General features: G+C 42.8%; 1 protein-coding gene across 3 annotated transcripts; it reads right to left on the bottom strand.

Moving 5' to 3' along the window:
- Positions 1–246: 246 nt before the first annotated feature.
- Positions 247–13,859, bottom strand: LOC307004702 (tripartite motif-containing protein 16-like). Of its 3 annotated transcripts, XR_013799113.1 has the most exons (10): positions 13,180–13,859; positions 12,752–12,847; positions 12,431–12,664; positions 11,122–11,281; positions 10,924–10,971; positions 7,186–8,672; positions 5,596–5,702; positions 2,608–2,718; positions 2,366–2,448; positions 1,659–1,749 (listed from the first exon to the last, which is right to left on the bottom strand). XR_013799113.1 is itself a non-coding variant. In XM_079624112.1 (6 exons), exons 1-6 carry the CDS (start codon positions 13,750–13,752, stop codon positions 8,068–8,070), a joined length of 1,716 nt encoding a protein of 571 aa, XP_079480238.1. In that variant the 5' UTR covers positions 13,753–13,859; the 3' UTR covers positions 6,564–8,067. The 3 variants fall into 3 exon arrangements, 1 of the variants encoding a protein (XP_079480238.1); XR_013799112.1 differs by lacking the exons at positions 1,659–1,749; positions 2,366–2,448 and adding an exon at positions 247–549; XM_079624112.1 differs by lacking the exons at positions 1,659–1,749; positions 2,366–2,448; positions 2,608–2,718; positions 5,596–5,702 and having other exon boundaries at positions 6,564–8,672.
- Between the last annotated feature and the right edge of the window lie 4,474 nt (positions 13,860–18,333).

The raw sequence follows: 18,333 nt of genomic DNA on the forward strand, positions 1-18,333 counted from the left end.
CACATATATAATAAGTACAAACTCGTACTAGTTGAAGTAATATTTCTCATTTTGAAGTGATGTGATATTTTCAATATTTAAAATTAGCAATACCATGTATTCTGCCTCTATCAGTTTCAAAGGTTGAGGAAAAAAGGGATGAGGACACTCAGAGAAGAGAAAGTAACAGTGAAGAAAGAGAGGACATGGCTAGAGAGGAGAGACATGGACAGGTGACACTACCCAGTCAGCCAGTAGCCAGTCAGCAGACCAGTGAGCCATATTAAAAAAATTAAAGAGACAAAACAAATTGCACAAAGTCCAAAGGCAGTACTAAGAAAAATAAGGAATGAAAATGCAGCTCTCAAGAAAACAATTAAAATTAGGGACACAAATTTAAATAATTTTTTGTCAAAATACCAAATTATGGCATTAGGAAGACGAACCACAAAAGGGTTGAAATGGAGCAATGACACAATTAAGAAGGCATTAAAAATTCGCTTTGCAGCCGGTCCAACTGGTTACAAGACCCTACAGGAACTGCAGATTCCCTTGCCAGCAATCAGAACCCTGCAAAGAAGGATGGAATGTATTAAATTTGAGCCTGGTGTGTTGACAGAGGTATTTGATTTTTTTTAAACTGAAGGTAGATGGATTAGCAGACCTTGAAAGGGAGTGTGTGCTGACAGAAAGAAAAAAAACTTAAACGATGGACATCTTGGAAGCAAAAGCCAATCTAAAAAGAGGAAATGGACCAACAGCCAAGCTTCAAAATCCAACAACCAGCAAACATCTCCTCCACCTACCAGTCCAGCACCCATCCAACACTAATCTTCCACCTTCCAGTCCAGCACCCAGCCAACACTAATCCTCCACCTTCCAGTCCAGCACCCATCCAACACTAATCCTCCACCTTCCAGTCCAGCACCCAGCCAACACTAATCCTCCACCTACCAGTCCAGCACCCAGCCAACACTAATCCTCCACCTTCCAGTCCAGCACCCAGCCAACACTAATCCTCCACCTACCAGTCCAACACCCAGCCAACACTAATCCTCCACCTACCAGTCCAACACCCAGCCAACACTAATCCTCCACCTACCAGTCCAGCACCCATCCAACACTAATCCTCCACCTTCCAGTCCAGCACCCAGCCAACACTAATCCTCCACCTTCCAGTCCAGCACCCAGCCAACACTAATCCTCCACCAGAGGTGGAAAGTCCAGGTTCAGAAAGTAAAAGTCCTCCTCAGTATTTTGTTCCAATCACCTGGATTTGCTAATTAGCACAGTTTTTCTGCCAGGAGATAGAACTAATTAGTGAAATCAGCTGACTGAGTTCATGGGTGGAATAAACATATGGCAGGACTTTTACTTTCTGACCCCTGGACTTTCCACCTCTGTCCTCCACCTTCCAGTCCAGCACCCAGCCAACACTAATCCTCCACCTACCAGTCCAGCACCCATCCAACACTAATCCTCCACCTACCAGTCCAACACCCAGCCAACACTAATCCACCACCTACCAGTCCAGCACCCAGCCAACACTAATCCTCCACCTACCAGTCCAGCACCCAGCCAACACTAATCCACCACCTACCAGTTCAGCACCCATCCTCCACCTACCAGTTCAGCACCCAGCCAACACTAATCCTCCACCTACCAGTCCAGCACCCAGCCAACACTAATCCTCCACCTACCAGTCCAGCACCCAGCCAACACTAATCCTCCACCTACCAGTCCAGCACCCAGCCAACACTAATCCTCCACCTTCCAGTCCAGCACCCAGCCAACACTAATCCTCAATCTACCAGCACCCGGCCAACACCACTGCTCCTCCCCCTACCAGCCAACACTAATCCTCCACCTACCAGCACCCAGCCAACACTAATCCTCCACCTACCAGCACCCAGCCAACACCACTGCTCCTCCACCTACCAGCACCCAGCCAATACTAATCCTCCACCTACCAGCACTCAGCCAACATCACTGCTCCTCCACCTACCAGCACTCAGCCAACATCACTGCTCCTCCACCTTCCAGCACTCAGCCAACATCACTGCTCCTCCACCTTCCAGCACCCAGCCAACATCACTGCTCCTCCACCTTCCAGCACTCAGCCAACATCACTGCTCCTCCACCTTCCAGCACTCAGCCAACATCACTACTCCTCCACTTTCCAGCACTCAGCCAACATCACTGCTCCTCCACCTACCATCACCCAGCCAACATCACTGCTCCTCCACTTTCCAGCACTCAGCCAACATCACTGCTCCTCCACCTTCCAGCACTCAGCCAACATCACTGCTCCTCCACCTTCCAGCACTCAGCCAACATCACTGCTCCTCCACCTTCCAGCACCCAGCCAACATCACTGCTCCTCCACCTTCCAGCACTCAGCCAACATCACTGACCCACAGCCTATAACATCATTGGTCCTCACTGCAGCACTCATGACGTGCAACATCACTGCAGTATGATTCCATAAATTATTATTTGTAATAATTAAATTAAATTATTGTATTATAATATACATTTCATATTGAATTTAGTGTGATTCCTTTTATAAAACAGTAGTTCAATAAACATTTAGCACAATACTTTATTGCTGGCTTATTTGAAACATACCTTTTGTTTTCATTCTCACCATGGTCCCCTCATCACTCCTGACCTGCCTCATCACTGATGCTCCATCACAGAACAGTCATGTGGCATCACTAATCCTCCACCTACCAGCACCTAGTGCATATACAGTATGTTACTGATATACACTAACACGTTTAAGTATATAATACAGTAATAAAATACATGTTAAGTATGATTATTTCTATAAAACAGTAGTATTATATAATGCAGTTCTGGTATGTATGATTTCCCATTTAGCCTAGTATGCTTCCTTTTTCAAAACTACTCCCCTATTAGTGAGACTTTTTTCAGTCTCACTTAGTTCCTTCAACTTCCTTCTGACATAAATCCAAAAATCAGCTGGGCTGAAATACAGGTAATAGTCAATTGAATGAAACAATGCCTAAAAACACTCATTTGTTTTTGCAAACTCAATTCACTCAATTTATATAAATAGGGTGCATTTTATTATTAAGGAATTGTATTATTTAATACGTGTAATAAGGAAAAACTTGATATCCTCATGTTAACCCCTTCCACCCACCGCTGTTACACGCGGTCAAATGTTATATTTAACTAATATGTAGCTAACTTACCCCACCCTGCAAAAAATATATGTTTAGACTAATGTCACAGGTCGAGGTGGGCCAAGCCAGACTGCGCCCACCCCTAGACCAGGATCACCCTGAGGAGCGTGTCAAAGGAGGAGGCAGGAGACAGGAATAAAAAGAATGACAGGCTTTATTAAATATAAAAACAATTTGAAAATCCTAATCTAAAATTCCTCTTCCTTCCTCTTCCCAGGAATCCAAGGCAAGTGGGGGGGGGTCAGGCTCACTTCCTTCTGGCGCTGGTGCCAACTCGCAGTGGTAGGTACTGAACAGGTGGGTATCGCAGGTGAGTAAATGAGTCGGGCTTACTTCCTTCTGGCGCTGGTGCCAACTCACAGTGGTAGGTACTGAACAGGTGGGTATCACAGGTGAGTGGGGGGTCAGACTTACTTCCTTCTGGTGCTGGTGCCAACTCACTGAACAGGTGAGTATCACAGGTGAGTATCGCAGGTGAGTAGGTGGATCAGGGCTCACAGGAGTTGTAAAGGGCGGGCACTTCGCACCATACAGGTGGGTTTCAGGGCTACAGCAGACTCAAGTAGCAAGCGGAGCGGGGCTTTGGCTGGCCCAGACAGAATCAACACTTCAAATAGAGGTGAATAGCTCTCACATGGGTGGCAGGAGACAGAGTCAATAGCTGAACAGGGCTTTCACTGGGACAGACAGCATTCAAACTTCAAGCAGAGGTAAACAGTTCTCACGTGTGTTGCAGGGGACAAAGTCACAAGCTGAGCGACGTTCGCTGGAACAGACGGAATCAACACTTCAAAGTAGAGGTGAACAGCTCTCACATTGGTGGTAGGAGACAGAGTCATAAGCTGAGCAGGGCCTTCACTGGGGCAGACAGCACACAAACTTCAAGCAGAGGTAACCAGTTCTCACGTGTGTTGCAGGGGACACAGTCACAAGCTGAGCGACGTTCACTGGAACAGACGGAATCAACACTTCAAAGTAGAGGTGAACAGCTCTCACATTGGTGGTAGGAGACAGAGTCATAAGCTGAGCAGGGCCTTCACTGGGGCAGACAGCACACAAACTTCAAGCAGAGGTAACCAGTTCTCACGTGTGTTGCAGGGGACAAAGTCACAAGCTGAGCGACGTTCGCTGGAACAGACGGAATCAACACTTCAAATAGAGGTGAACAGCTCTCACATGGGTGGCAGGAGACAAAGTCATAAGCTGAGCAGGGTTCTCACTGGGACAGACAGCATAAACTTCAAGCAGAGGTAACCAGTTCTCACGTGTAGTGTGCACACGGGGGCTTTTCCTTCTGACATCCAACAGGTGACTGCAATCGATCTTGCTAGACTCTTATGATGGACGGTAGACCAGCATAACACATGGGGAGTGCACGGCGATAAAAGGTAAATCTTCCACACACACACGACAGTCCAATTCCAAACATGCAACGTGATGGGAAACGTCAATCTCAGCACTACAAATCCACTCTTCAAGTGCAAAGTAAGGCCAACACTCACCCAGAGGTCTCGATCTGAAGAGCCGATGATAGTCAGAGTTGGGACAGATGCGGTGAATAATTTCCTCACCACTACAAGCGGCTTCACTTCGCTGGTTTCAATGGCCGAGGGGGAGGCTAGAGATCGACAAGGAATCAGTCTATTTCACTCAGTGCGATGTATACAACGTGATCCAAGCACTTCAAACCAGTATCCAATTTAGTGTAGAAAACATGCGTTTAAGAGATTCAATTTGTCAATCACTCATCTCACTCTTTCCCAGTCCAGACGACGAATTCCACTCTTCAAAACTGCCCTCGGATCCCGCAAGCAACACTCCTCTTCTTTCACGATGGTCCTTCAGCTGCAACACTCCACAAACATTTCCCAACGGGAGAGAACCACACCAGATCGCCGGGGGAAGACAAAGAAACAATCACACAACGCGGAGGGAGAACACCCAGCCTTCTCTTTCTCTTGTGTTTTATCCTCTCCAAACACTGGTGCCACCTCAATCAGGTAATCAAAGTGAAGTCCCCGCACCTGTTGTCAATCTGCCGTTTAGTTGTCATGACGACAGACACACACACAAGCCCGGGGACAGTGTTACACTAAAAGTGTCCCGGCGGGAACACTTCTCTTATAAAATCAGTTCCAGGGATTATTTGTCACCCCGTGACACTAATTTTCTCTAATTCCAAAAACGATGGATGAAACTGAATTAAGAGAACAGATTTTACAGTTAATAGGGTGTTAGTTACTAACTTTATCCAGTAGCCAATCCTAGCCTAATCTGTTAGTTATCGTTAGTTACCTGATAACATCCCTTAAATCTACTCATTTAATGAGTAATAATCAACTATGACTTTTTAATTTACAAGTTATTTTTATTTAGATGTAATCTTATTCCTTAAACGTCTCACCTTTTAAAAGTGCGTCGCAAACGGTTTGTTCTGCTGCCTCTCTACGCCGCAGAATGTGTTTGCTGCTACTTCCGGGAACTATTGAGAGGCTCCACGAGCCGCCATTGCTGTAAAAAAAGCATTCCATTGGATTGAATGGAGTTGTCGCAACTCTCTCTCTATATGGCTCTGGAAGCTATCAAGCCACGCCCTAGCAACCATTTAGAACACCTTAGCTCCAAAGTTTCATAGACTTCCATTGAAAGAGATCAAAGGGATATCTCCGGACTGAATTGTCATAGAAACATGCGGGTGGTCTCGTTTGGCTAGGGCCAGCAAACAGCCAATCATGAATCACGTCAACACTTTCTGGCCATGCCCTAGCTACCATTGTCGAGCACCTTAGCAACTAAAATCGATAGAGGGATATCTTCTATTCTGAATGTCACAGAGGCATGGGAGTTGGTTTATATCATTCATACTGACAAGCAGGCTTTGGAGTTTCATGATTGGCAGCTAACGAGCCACTCCCTAGCAACCAAACAGAGTACCGTTTAGCAAGAGCTATATCTCTGCACCAGAACATCGTATAGAGATGGGGGTTGGCTCTTTTGACTAAATCAAGGTAAACGATGTGGTAAATCATACTAGAACATGGTAAATCATGCTAAAATCAGAGTAAATCACACGAGAAAATGGTAAACTTTGGTAAATCATGGTAACCCATTCTAGCAACTTGGTAATTCGTGTTAAAAATCATACTAACAACATGCTAATATTCCTAGCATCTTGTTAAAAACATGCTAGGAATATGCTAATCATGCTAGCATGATCCTAACAACATGCTAATCATGCTAGCAACATGCTAATCATGCTAACATACCTAAACACACCCTAGCAACCGCATGGCGAGTTTTGCCACTGCAAGCACCCCTTCACATTTTCTTCAGGAAATGTACATTCTAGTTCTTCTTCTTCCACTTTTTTTTGCGGCGCGCTACTTCTCCCGCAGTTTTTGTCACAGACCCATGAATGAGGTGTCAAAACGTGCAGCCTATTTAGGAGAGGTGTGCTATGACTTTTATAAGCGATCAGGGGTACGGGGACGAAATAGCAGCCAAAAATAAAAACGCACAGACTTAACATTGCGAAAAACTTTGACGCCTCATAGCTCAGAGCGAGGATTTTGTAGAAATGTACCACATTTGAAGAGGCTGGTGGAGCAGCCTTTGGAGTTTCATGATTGGCAGCTCCCAAGCAACTCCACAGCAATTAAACAGAGTACCCTAGCAACCATTTTGCAAGACCAATATCTCTGCATCAGAAAATCGTATAGAGATGGGGGTTGGCTCTTTTGACTCATGCAAAAATCTAGCTAACCGCACCCTAGCAACCGAGTGGCGAGTTTCTTCTGGAAATATACATTATAGTTCTTCTTAGAACCAAAGTTTGGCGCACTACTCCACCCACAGCTTTTCTCACAGACCCATGAATGAGGCGTCAAATCGTGCGGCCTATTGAGGAGAGGTGTGCTATGACTTTTATAAGCGAACGGGGGTACAGTGTTTGCCCCAGGGGCTAAAAAGCGGCCGAAAAATCCCATAGACTTACCATTCCAACTCATAGCTCAGAGTGAGGATTTTGCAGAAACGTGTGATTTGCCCATTTGAAGAGGCTGACAGGCTCTGTAAGAACATACCTCACAATGGGGTAAAAGTTGCAGTGCGATCAGATGATATAGGTTTATATATTTCACATTTATTAATAAACTGACATTTATCAATTTTACAAAAAATATATATTTAACGATACATTTTCAATTGAAAAGTAATTTACACACACACACACAAAATTATCTTATGCCGCTTTTCCATTACCAGTACCAGCTCAACTCGACTCGCCTCGGCTCGGCTCGCTTTTCGGTCCGTTTTCCATTGCAGATAGTACCTCCACAATAGTACCTGGTCGTCATAGCGACGCGACACACACACACAGGACAATGGAGGAAATCGAGTGTATGCTGTTTTACATAATATTAGTAATGGGTATATCACTCAATTTCTGGCCAAACTATTTAAATAAATGACGGGGTTATTCAGGATACTTCATCTGGCGTAATAGTGGCGATTCTCTCTGACCAATCAGCAGTCTGCCGTGTTTTATGTCACATTTTTAGTACCGCCTCAGCTCGCTCAGAACCTTGCCGGAGGTGATACGAAAAAAAGTATCTGGAAGCAATTACCGGTACAACTTTTACACAGTGGAAAACCAAACAAAGGCGAGGCGAGTCGAGGCGAGCTGGTACTGTGTAGTGGAAAAGCGCCTATACTGTCTATATGAGGATTCATTTATTTCATGTTATTTCATAAGTTCAGATGAAGTATTAATGTAATGACGAGAAAATAAGACACTATATAACATCTCACTGTCACTGATTTATCATGAAGCTCAAAGCATTATGGGTAGAATCTCTCTACAGTCTATTCTCATTCATCAACACAGTTTCACTGATGATCCATAATAAAGCCTAAACCCAGGATAGAGCGGTTGAGTGAATGTGGTCTGGACTGTGTGGATGAGGCTCATTGTGTCAGAGACGCTGTAGAAGGACAGAGTTCCTGCACTGTGATCCACACACACTCCTGTTCTCCCGTGATCCACACACACTCCTGTTCTCCTGTGATCCACACACACTCCTGTTCTCCTGTGATCCACACACACTCCTGTTCTACTGCTGATGGGCTTTACAGGGAGTTTAGTCTCTATGTTATTGTGTCTGAATGAGTAACTGGAGTAAGAGCAGATCAAACTCCAGGACTGATCATTACGTCCAAACACACACTCATCACCCGCTCCCTTCCTGCTGATGCTCTTATATGACACTGATATAGACACATACCCACGCCACTCAATCTCCCAGTAACAGTGTCCACACACACTCTCTCTACACAACACCTGACGATTATATCCATCAAATCTGTCTGGATGATCAGGATACGGCTGAAGCTCTGTGTCAGTGTAAGTAATCACTCTGTTCTCCTCAGACAGAAGGAGGCGTTTATTCACTGTGTTCAGATCCAAAGTCAGCTGATGAGAATCTGATGGAGAGAAAACACATCAGTATCAGGAATTATGAATATGTCTAATATCCTGTGCAAATCATCATTATCATTATCCATCATCTAGGTTCCTGACTCCCCCTCTTAATAAAATATTGTCTAATCGTCTTCCCTGAATATTTATGTTGTTGGTTATTATTCTGTTTATTATAATCAGGCCTATTATTATATTTACACTATTCAAATGGTAGAATGAATTTACCTTTAATTTAATTTTAAAAAAAAGAAACTAATACATTCATTCAGCAAGGATCTATTGAATTGATTCACCAGTAAGTAGTAAGTGTAATACAGTTTTTCTGAATTGCTAAAACACAAACCCCATTCTCTGAACCAAATTCTCAATAGCCTAAACCAATCTGTTGAATAATTCACTCTTTCTGTACAACATTAAACAACTTCAGCAATATGCAAATCTCATGCACTCTTTTAGCAAAACTCTAAACACATTCTCACTCACTAAAACACATTTTGCACTGTGACACACTTTTGCTTCAAAACGCTAAACAAAGGCAAGCTAAAGTTAAACACAACTACAACACAGTTGTCATCGTTTCCATACAACCACTCAAAATTGTTCACACTTATTTCTAATGATGTGCTCAAACCAACTGTACAAAATACAAGCCAGTTCAGAGTCCCAAAACTGACTCAAAATGTTGCACTGAATGTTGATACCAACAATGGATGGAAACAATATAAGAGGGAGAGGAGGAAGAGTGTGTGTGTAAGAGGAGGAAGAGTGTGTGTGTAAGAGGTGGTGTATAAGGAGGAGGAGGACGAGGAAGAGCAGGTGTGTATAGTGTTATCAAGGCTGGATCTGCTTTAAGGTTTTTCCCTTCGTCTGCAGAGATGACAGTGTTATGAATAAACTCCTCAGTCTGAACTCAACATGAACACATGAAGCTGAAGCAGAATCAATCTCTCACTGACTGTGATTCTGCAGTTGCTCAACTCTTCTGAGTGACTGTAACATGCTTTTTATTTAGTGTTTTTACTGTAACCTTTTTGGCTTTTGCCGTTGGGTCACTGTATTTTCACAGTACACAAGACATTCAATAGGCCTACTATTCAATATTCAGTACAACACTACACTTGCAGTGGATACAGTATACTATTTATTCACCTTACTACTGTAAGTTGTCATTACTATACTTTTTTATGTAATTGCTAAATGTATTTACTTTGTTACAATATACTTTTTTCTGTAACTACATGCTTTGGATTCTGTGTTCAACCATTTTTTGATGTAGTGTCTAACGAATGATCTGTAGTGTTTATAATATTGACACTGTTTATGATCTGAAAGCATTATTTTTGAGCACACATAAAATGGTTTTGAGGCAATTGTTTGATTTTGCCAGAAGAGTCAGAGGTTATCTGAATGTGAAAAACTGTAATATGGGTTACAAGGTTTTGAAGCATTGTAGGCCTATTGTTAGGGATTTTCAGTGTTTTCAGCCTTTGGTGATCTTCAGCTTTTTAAATTTCCATCTGTTGACTCAAGAATTAAAGAGAATGATACAAAATCCTGTTTAGGATAAAAACATAGTGGAATAGTTTTCAGTTGGAAGAGTTTCAGTTTGTTCTTCCTTTCCTGAAACTCTTGAAAAGCTTTTTTTATTTAATTTTTATTGCTGTGATTTTATCTCTAAATCTTGGATCAATGTTTTTAATTGGCTTTCAGTGAAAAAGAATCATATTTAGGTTACACTTTATTTTAAGGTGATGCAGTGACATTGTATTTACTCTAGTACGTACTGAGTAATATAAATTATGTACTTACAATAGAGTTATGGTTACAGTTACATTTGGGGTTTGGTTTATGGTTAGTTACTTGTAATTATGCACAATTTACTGGTATTACTAGAGTAAGTACATGTAGTAAAGTGTAACCACTTTACCTTAAAACACCCATATTTATCCCTTAGTTTTAGAAGATATCCTGTTTTTGAAGAATATGTTGAATCCCCAGTTTAGGCCTGTCCTGATTTACATCTTTGTTAAAGTCACAAGTCAATTTAAAGTCTTGCTTTTATGGATATCAGTAAGGATGATGTAGTTGTGCTCTCTTTCCCACTATGTGCTGTAAAATTTGAACACCCCGTTGAATAAAAGGCAAATTTACATGATCAACTCTAAATCTCTTCTGTCATCTTTTCTTTCACCTTCTACAGGAAGAACATGAACACACTCAGTGAGTTTTCTGCTTGTTTTCTTAGCGACTTACATTGTAGGAAGTCGTTCCTGGTTCTGGGAACAATGTTGGTGACATTGACTGTGGAAATCAACAGACATGAAGAGTGTGATTATCATGTGAAGAGAAAATTATCCCTTCATCCGTTCCGAAGACATTTGTAATATGATCTTCTACATGATATGAGATGATGGAGGATCATTTCTGAGAGCAGAATCTCCAGGACTTTACCTCTGTCAGAGATCTTCTTCAGCTCCTCTTTGCAGAAATCCTCCAGTTTGTCTCTCAGCCAAAGGACAGATTCTCTCACGCCATCAAAAGAGGAGAGTGGACTTAAGGGATTGTCATTTACGTCTGTAGATTCAGGAGGAGCTGAGAAAGACTGGAAACTCTGCAGAAAACAGAAATCAGAGCTCATCACCTCCACACTTCATCAATAACCTGCACTACTGTCAGATTTGTGCGGCTCTTGTTGATCTTTAGTAACTCTCAATCCAGCACTTTTACAGCATCAGCTTCATTCTTCTCATTTTCATTACATCATATTAAAGCTACAAGTTCTAGTGTTTGCCACATATGTGAACTTCTTGGAAAACACATGATGTTTTATAAACAAAGTTCGGGAGGAGCATGTTTAAATAATCAGTCCAATCAACTTGTCATCAAACAATTACCATGTCAACAATTATACCCAGCAGCCATATCACCCTGTAGCCCAAGACCAGTTGCCCACTGAAGCTAAGTAGGGCTGAACCTGGTTAGTACCTGGATGGGAGACTCCTGGGAAAACCAGGTTGCTTCTGGACGAGGTGTTAGTGAGGCCAGCAGGAGGCGCTCAGCCTGTGGTCTGTGTGGGTCCTAACGCCCCAGTATAGTGACGGGGACACTATACTGCCAAAGAGCGCCGTCCTTCGGATGAGGCGTTAAACCGAGGTCCTGACTCTCTGTGGTCATTACAAAATCATAATCATCCCCATACACTAATTGGCTTCATCACTGTCTCCTCTCCACCAGTAAGCTGGTGTGTGGTGGGCATTCTGGCGCAATATGGCTGCCATCGCATCATCCAAGGAGATGCTGCACATTGGTGGTGGTTGAGGAGATCCCCCCCTCCTCTCTATGTAAAGCGCTTTGAGGTCTCAGAAAAATGTATTATTATTATGTCTATCCTATCAGAGAGGAAGCATATATATTCACTCTGTCAACTCACCTAACATTCCTTGACAGTTTTCAGCATCCCTCCACCCCGACTCTTGGCTTATTCTTTCACAGCCAGGAATAAGGGGGGAGTACTCTGGGTTCGGGCCAAATACGCATTTATTCTTTCTGACTTATTTGTAAGTGTGAACTTGTGAATTGGATGATCAAACATAACATTAATAACATTAATATAACAGATAAAGTGCATCAATGGTGTCACATGGCAGGATTGAGTAGATTTGATTCATTCTGAATTCTTTGGCTCATTCTGCTCTCATGTAATGTTTCTCTGTGAGTCTCTTGCTCAAGTTATGACCCTGTTCTTCTAGATCTCTGTTACCTGCAGGAAATGGATGTGATCCTGTGTGTGTGAAAGCTGCTCCAGCTCAGCGTCTCTCCTCCTCAGATCATTGATCTCCTGCTCCAGTCGCTCCAGTCGTCCTTCAGCTCGACTCACTGCAGTCTTTTCCTGATCTCTGATCCGCTGTGTCGCCTCAGAGCTGCATCTCTCAATGGAGCGGATGAACTCAGTGAAGATCTTCTCACTGTCCTCCACTGCTGTGTATGCAGAGCGCTGTTAGGACACACATCACAATCACACAGTGAGCTTTAGTGAGTCCTGACTGAGACGTCTCACACTTCTCTTCTTCTCCAGACTCACCTTATGAGACGCCACAGCCTCTCTCAGCTGCTGAAGATCTTTCTCTCTCTGCTGGATCCTCTGCTGGAACGACCTCTGCGTCTCCTTCAGCTGGTGCTAAAGGACAAACCAATGACAGGAGAAACATCACACACATCGTAATAAGATGAATCCAATAACAGTGAAGTATTGAGAATGAAGGGTTAAAGATCTTGCATGGTAAGGTTATTTTCATCCATTTATTTAATACATTTTATAGGGATAGTTTACCCGAAAATGTAAATTCTTTCATTGTTTACTCATCCTCATGTCTTTCCAAAACAGCTTGTTAAAAGAGTGTTCAGACAGGGTGAAAACAGATATTAAATTAAATATATGTATTCTAGTAGGCCCCGTAAACAACATTATGAACCTGTAAATGAGCATGACGGGACTCTTAAAGTTCATACCTGTTTCTCTGTCCTCTGTGCTTCAGCTGATACAGTGTCGTGGTTTTTATGTTCATCCATCGTACACAGCAAACATAAAAATTTCTGATCAGTGCGGCAGAAAACCTCAAGGAGCTTGTCGTGTTTCTGGCAAATCATCTCCTGCAGTCGTCCAATGGCATCAGTCAGATTGTGTCTCTTTCTTTTAAAGAAACTCTCATGTTGTTCAAGGTGATTCTGACAGTAAGAGTTCAGACACAGCAGACAGGACTTGACGGCTTTGTGTTTTCTTCCAGTACAGACGTCACACTGCACATCTCCAGCTCCAGCGTAACAGTCAGCAGGAAGTTTACGCTTCTTCAGTTTCTCCACCACTTCAGCCAGCATGGTGTTTTTAGCTAAAGCAGGTCTTGGACTGAAGGTCTGTCTGCACTGAGGGCAGCTGTAGACTCTCTTCTGATCCTCCTGATCCCAGCAGTCTGTAATACAGATCTTACAGTAACTGTGTCCACAGGAAGTAGTCACTGGATCCTTCAGGAGATCCAGACACACTGAACACAGGAACTCATCATGAGAAAACCTGTCTTCTGCCATTTTACTGCATACATACAGAGATACAATCACACAACAGTTCAACTTCACTTCAGTTTCTCTTTCCTTGAACTGAATCAGTTTCCTGTTTCCTGGTTCTATGTTTGAGTGCCGTGTGCAGCGTGTCTGTGTAGTGGGTAGGGTGGTTGAGACAGGAAGTGTATCTTTAAGGCCTGCTCACTGGCACTGATTATTTGGATCAGGTGGCATAAGTTCCTTTAAATGTGTCGCTAGACATGGACAGGAAAACATTAGTGCGGTGTGAGTTGAAGAGTGAGCCTCTATGTGTATCGGCTGTGCAAACTGGGGAGTGTGAGTCTTTTTGAAAGGTTACGCCTATTTGTCTGTTACACTAAACTCATTGAGAAGCGCCTAACACGGCCCATTGTTTGTTTGTAGCTCGGTCTGGCGTCTGCGTGTATGGTGACCAGTAAATGGTACACGCAGTTACGAGTCTACAGAAACTTGCTCGCATAGAAGCGAGTAGTGATTTTACATGGGTTTGCAGACACGCAAGTTTACTAACCTTTTTTCTTTTAGACTTAACATTTAATGTTTAGTGCTGATCGTTTCCTTTTTGATATTGCCTATGAATAGAAGCAACACTGGCAAGAGTGTGCACAGCTATTAGCCATCCACACCATTTAACTTTATTGTTATGGGGCATATAGCTCTAATTCATCTAGGCTGGTGTCCAAAAGAAAATGTAAGTTCATCAATCCCTTTTTGTCATAATCTTTCAATCAGAGATTTAATATTGTTTTAAATTGTCATGATGCTATCAAATATCGCATCATAAACCATTTATGCTTGTGATTACAGGAGGATTGCCTTTGTCTGTCTAACTAGCCACTGTTTTTCCTGGGTTTAATCATTCTGTTTTACTTTTTATTTATTTGGATGTGTGTGTGTGTGTGTGTCTTGAAGATCTGCTACCACCATGCTGTGATGACCTGGGCCTAGGGTGGAGTCCTGCTAGTGGTAGCCTGTTAATTTAAATGTTTTTTTTTTTTTTTTTTTTTGTCTGTTTGGCAATCATTATACTCCAATATTCGGCCTATGGGCATTGTGCAATATCTCCTTTGGGGACAGTGCTTATTTTGCAATGTTCACTAGTGTGAAGTGTGAAGTGCTATGTTAGTGTGTGTATGCACGGCCTATTTGGTTTGAAGTGTCTCTTGCCGTGTTGGTGTGTGTGCATGTGAACAGTATATATTTATTCGACTTTATTCACTGTAGTCTATGTATTATGAGATGTTATATCCTGTATTTCATTTACTATGATACTTTTATTCACTGTGATTTATTTATTGTAGAATTGTTTGCTGTTACCTACGGGGAACATTTGTCTGCTCTGATTGCCAATCAGTGTATTATTGTGTCTAGTGTTTAATAAAATTATATTTGAGTACATCAGTCCCAATTCTGTTCCTTCATTGGACACAACCTGCCTAAATAGTTAAAAGGGGAGCGCTGTTTGGGTTTTCTAGCTTAGATATTAAAATTGTGTGCGCTAGAGCGCCCCCTATGGGTCACATCTGTAAAGCAGCTTCCTCATTCCTGGTCCCACACACATTGGCCCTCATTTATCAATCTTGCGTCGAAACGGGCGTATATGTTGGCGTAAGATTATGCTTACACTCCTCTCACCGCCTGATTTATGAAGCTTTGCGTACCTTTGAAATTCAGGTGTACGCAATACCTGCCTCTTGATAAATTCGTCGGCTGAAAGGTATCGTCATTAGATTAACACGCCCCTATATATTCACGTGTCCGCCTCCCCCACGCCCTCATTTTACGCCATGGACACACGGAAGACTAGCCTGGGAAAACCCAGACCACTCTCAGTTGTAACTGAGTTAGGGTCTGGCAAAGCTCCATAGACAATTCATTTCCACAGGGGAGTCACGAACGGACGTCGCTCAAATGGCTCTGGGCGCAATTGGATAGAACTAAAACCAATCAGAGCGATGAATGACATGAAGTAGCCTATGCAGAGCGACGGAGAAACATCTGAGACTCTCAGCAATTCTCTGTTTGTGTTAACGAAAATGACAATTTTAAATCGCTTGAAACAGACGCGATAGCTGATTCGAAAGAGTGATGTTGTGATGTTCCACGACGGCCGGCATCCATCTTTGTAATGTACAAAATCTGCGTCACTGTCTCTGCTCTGTCGTCATTGTGTAAAGCCCGCCCCAACGTTTCTGATTGGTGCCGCGATTTCGACAGATTGGAAATGGGTTTCAATGGGCTCTTTGCCAGACCCACTTGCAGAGCAAATCTAAATTTGCCGGAAGTGGTCTGGGTTTTCCCAGGCTAACGGAAGACAGCAAAGAGGAGAAACTTCTCCGGTGGAAATCCAGTTTAAATCGCTGGTTGGTTGAGCAAATTAACTATCACAATGCATTATTTTACAGCACGTGTTTTGAAACTATTAGCGTTGAATTTTGCATGACGTCACATGTAATGGGGTGTACAACAGTGATGATGATGTGAATAATTGCATGACAATTTGTAAAATTCTTCTTATTAGTATTATGATTTTGATTATTAATGACGCTTATTGTTATTTAGAAGAAGAATGTCTTTGTTATTATTATTATTTGTATTATTATTATTATTATTTAAAAGAAGAATGTTAGGGTGTACCGCTCGGTGAAGGTGTAAAATCAATGACGATGGGGAATAATTCACAGTCCAGGGTGTTTATTTTGGTGCAAAAGTCGTGATTCCCAAGCAAAAATATATGCAGGACAAAAACTAAGGCAAACGAATAAAGTAAAAAGATATACAAATGTATAAGAGGTTCACATGTATTCTGGCTATGCCAATCTTCAGGCCCAGAAATACAAGGAGTAATCCCACACTCCAAACAACTCTCCCAAAATGGCTACCAGGAGCTCCTTTATAGAGTTAGGCTCCTCCCACATCTGGAACATACCATGAAGTAAATTATAATTTTAAAGTAAGATAGAATTACACAAATACTTTAAACAAATGGTATTAATATGCAACTCATGCATCACACTATAAATTACAAAGCGATACCTAAACATTGCAAAGAATAATACCTGAGAAATGATAATTTCCCTGATTTCCCCCTGTGATGTCACGGACAATGAAAGAGTCCTTCCTAATGGGCAAATAGAAGGTTTAAAATGGCAGCCGTCGCTGCACATGGGTTTGCCAGTTGAAAAGTGACCCACAATGTGAGTACAACAGTATTTTACGTGTGTATATGCTAGTTTGTTACAGGGGAAATAAACTGTTAACATTTGTAAAAGAGTTTGGTGTGGTTTCTTTGAATGTTAAATCATATAACAAAACAAACAACCAACAAAAGAAAGTTATACAAACAAAACCATGGAACTAAGCAGAGGGCCTATTACACCACCTAAACAGAATAATAACCACACATCCAGTATATATGATGTTATTTTGCCGGCATCTAGATTGTGTGTGTGTATTATTGTAATCAGTTTGTGGGTGTACATGTGTCACAGGCCGGGGGGGGGGGGGGGGGGGGGAGGCGAACTCTGGCAGTAACGGACAGCCAACACCCCCAAACTACCACACCACCACTGAGGAGCTACCCCGCGAGACAGAAGAGGCCAGACAACAAGAATTACAATTTTAACTTTTATTTATTAAAAGGATGTCTCTTAAAATACGGTAGTCTCTTCCTGTGTCTCTCCAACACACATTGGTTCCGTTTTCCCTATCCACAGGACTAGATGGCAACAAGAGATGAGCTCAATTCAGCGGCTCTGATGAGCTTCAGCACAGAAGAGGATGTCAGCATTAACTCTGTATTTCGTACTCACAGGATGGCAACAAAGGGTTAACTCAATTCCACAGCTCTGATGTGCTCCAGCACAGATGGAGGCAGACGAGGATGTCAACGTTAGAGATGGACTCAATTCAGCAGCTCTGATGTGCTTCAACACAGACGAGGATGCCAGCATTAACTCTGTACTTCGTACTCACAGGATTAAAGGGTTAACTCAATTCCGCAGCTCTGATGTGCTCCAGCACAGATGGAAGCAGACGAGGATGTCAACGTTAGAGATGAACTCAATTCAGCAGCTCTGATTTGCTCCAGCACAGACGGAGGCAGACGAGGATGTCAACGGTAGAGATTAACTCAATTCAGCAGCTCTGATGCGCTCCAGCACAGATGGAGGCAGACGAGGATGTCAACGTTAGAGATTAACTCAATTCAGCAGCTCCGATGTGCTTCAACACCGACGAGGATGTCAGCATCAACTCTGTACTTCGCACTCACAGGATTAAAGGACAGCAAGCGATGAACTCAATTCGGCAGCTCCGATGCGCTCCAGCACGGACGGAGGCAGACGAGGATATCAACGGTAGAGATTAACTCAATTCAGCAGCTCCGATGCGCTCCAGCACAGATGGAGGCAGACGAGGATGTCAACGGTAGAGATTAACTCAATTCAGCAGCTCTGATGTGCTCCAGCACAGACGGAGGCAGACGAGGATATCAACGGCAGAGATGGACTCAATTCAGCAGCTCTGATGTGCTTCAGCACAGACGGAGGCAGACGAGGATATCAACGG

This window comes from Phoxinus phoxinus, assembly GCF_949152265.1.
Source record: "Phoxinus phoxinus genome assembly, chromosome: 9".
Classification (NCBI taxonomy): Eukaryota; Metazoa; Chordata; class Actinopteri; order Cypriniformes; family Leuciscidae; genus Phoxinus; species Phoxinus phoxinus.

Excerpts from the sequence above, each read along its gene's own strand:
- LOC307004702 (XM_079624112.1), bottom strand. The coding sequence starts at position 13,752 with ATGGCAGAAGACAGGTTTTCTCATGATGAGTTCCTGTGTTCAGTGTGT. Across the intron at positions 11,282-12,430 it reads ATCACATCCATTTCCTGCAG|AGTTTCCAGTCTTTCTCAGC; the intron begins GTAACAGAGATC and ends TGTTTTCTGCAG. Across the intron at positions 8,673-10,923 it reads CAGGAACGACTTCCTACAAT|ATTCTCATCAGCTGACTTTG; the intron begins GTAAGTCGCTAA and ends TCTCTCCATCAG.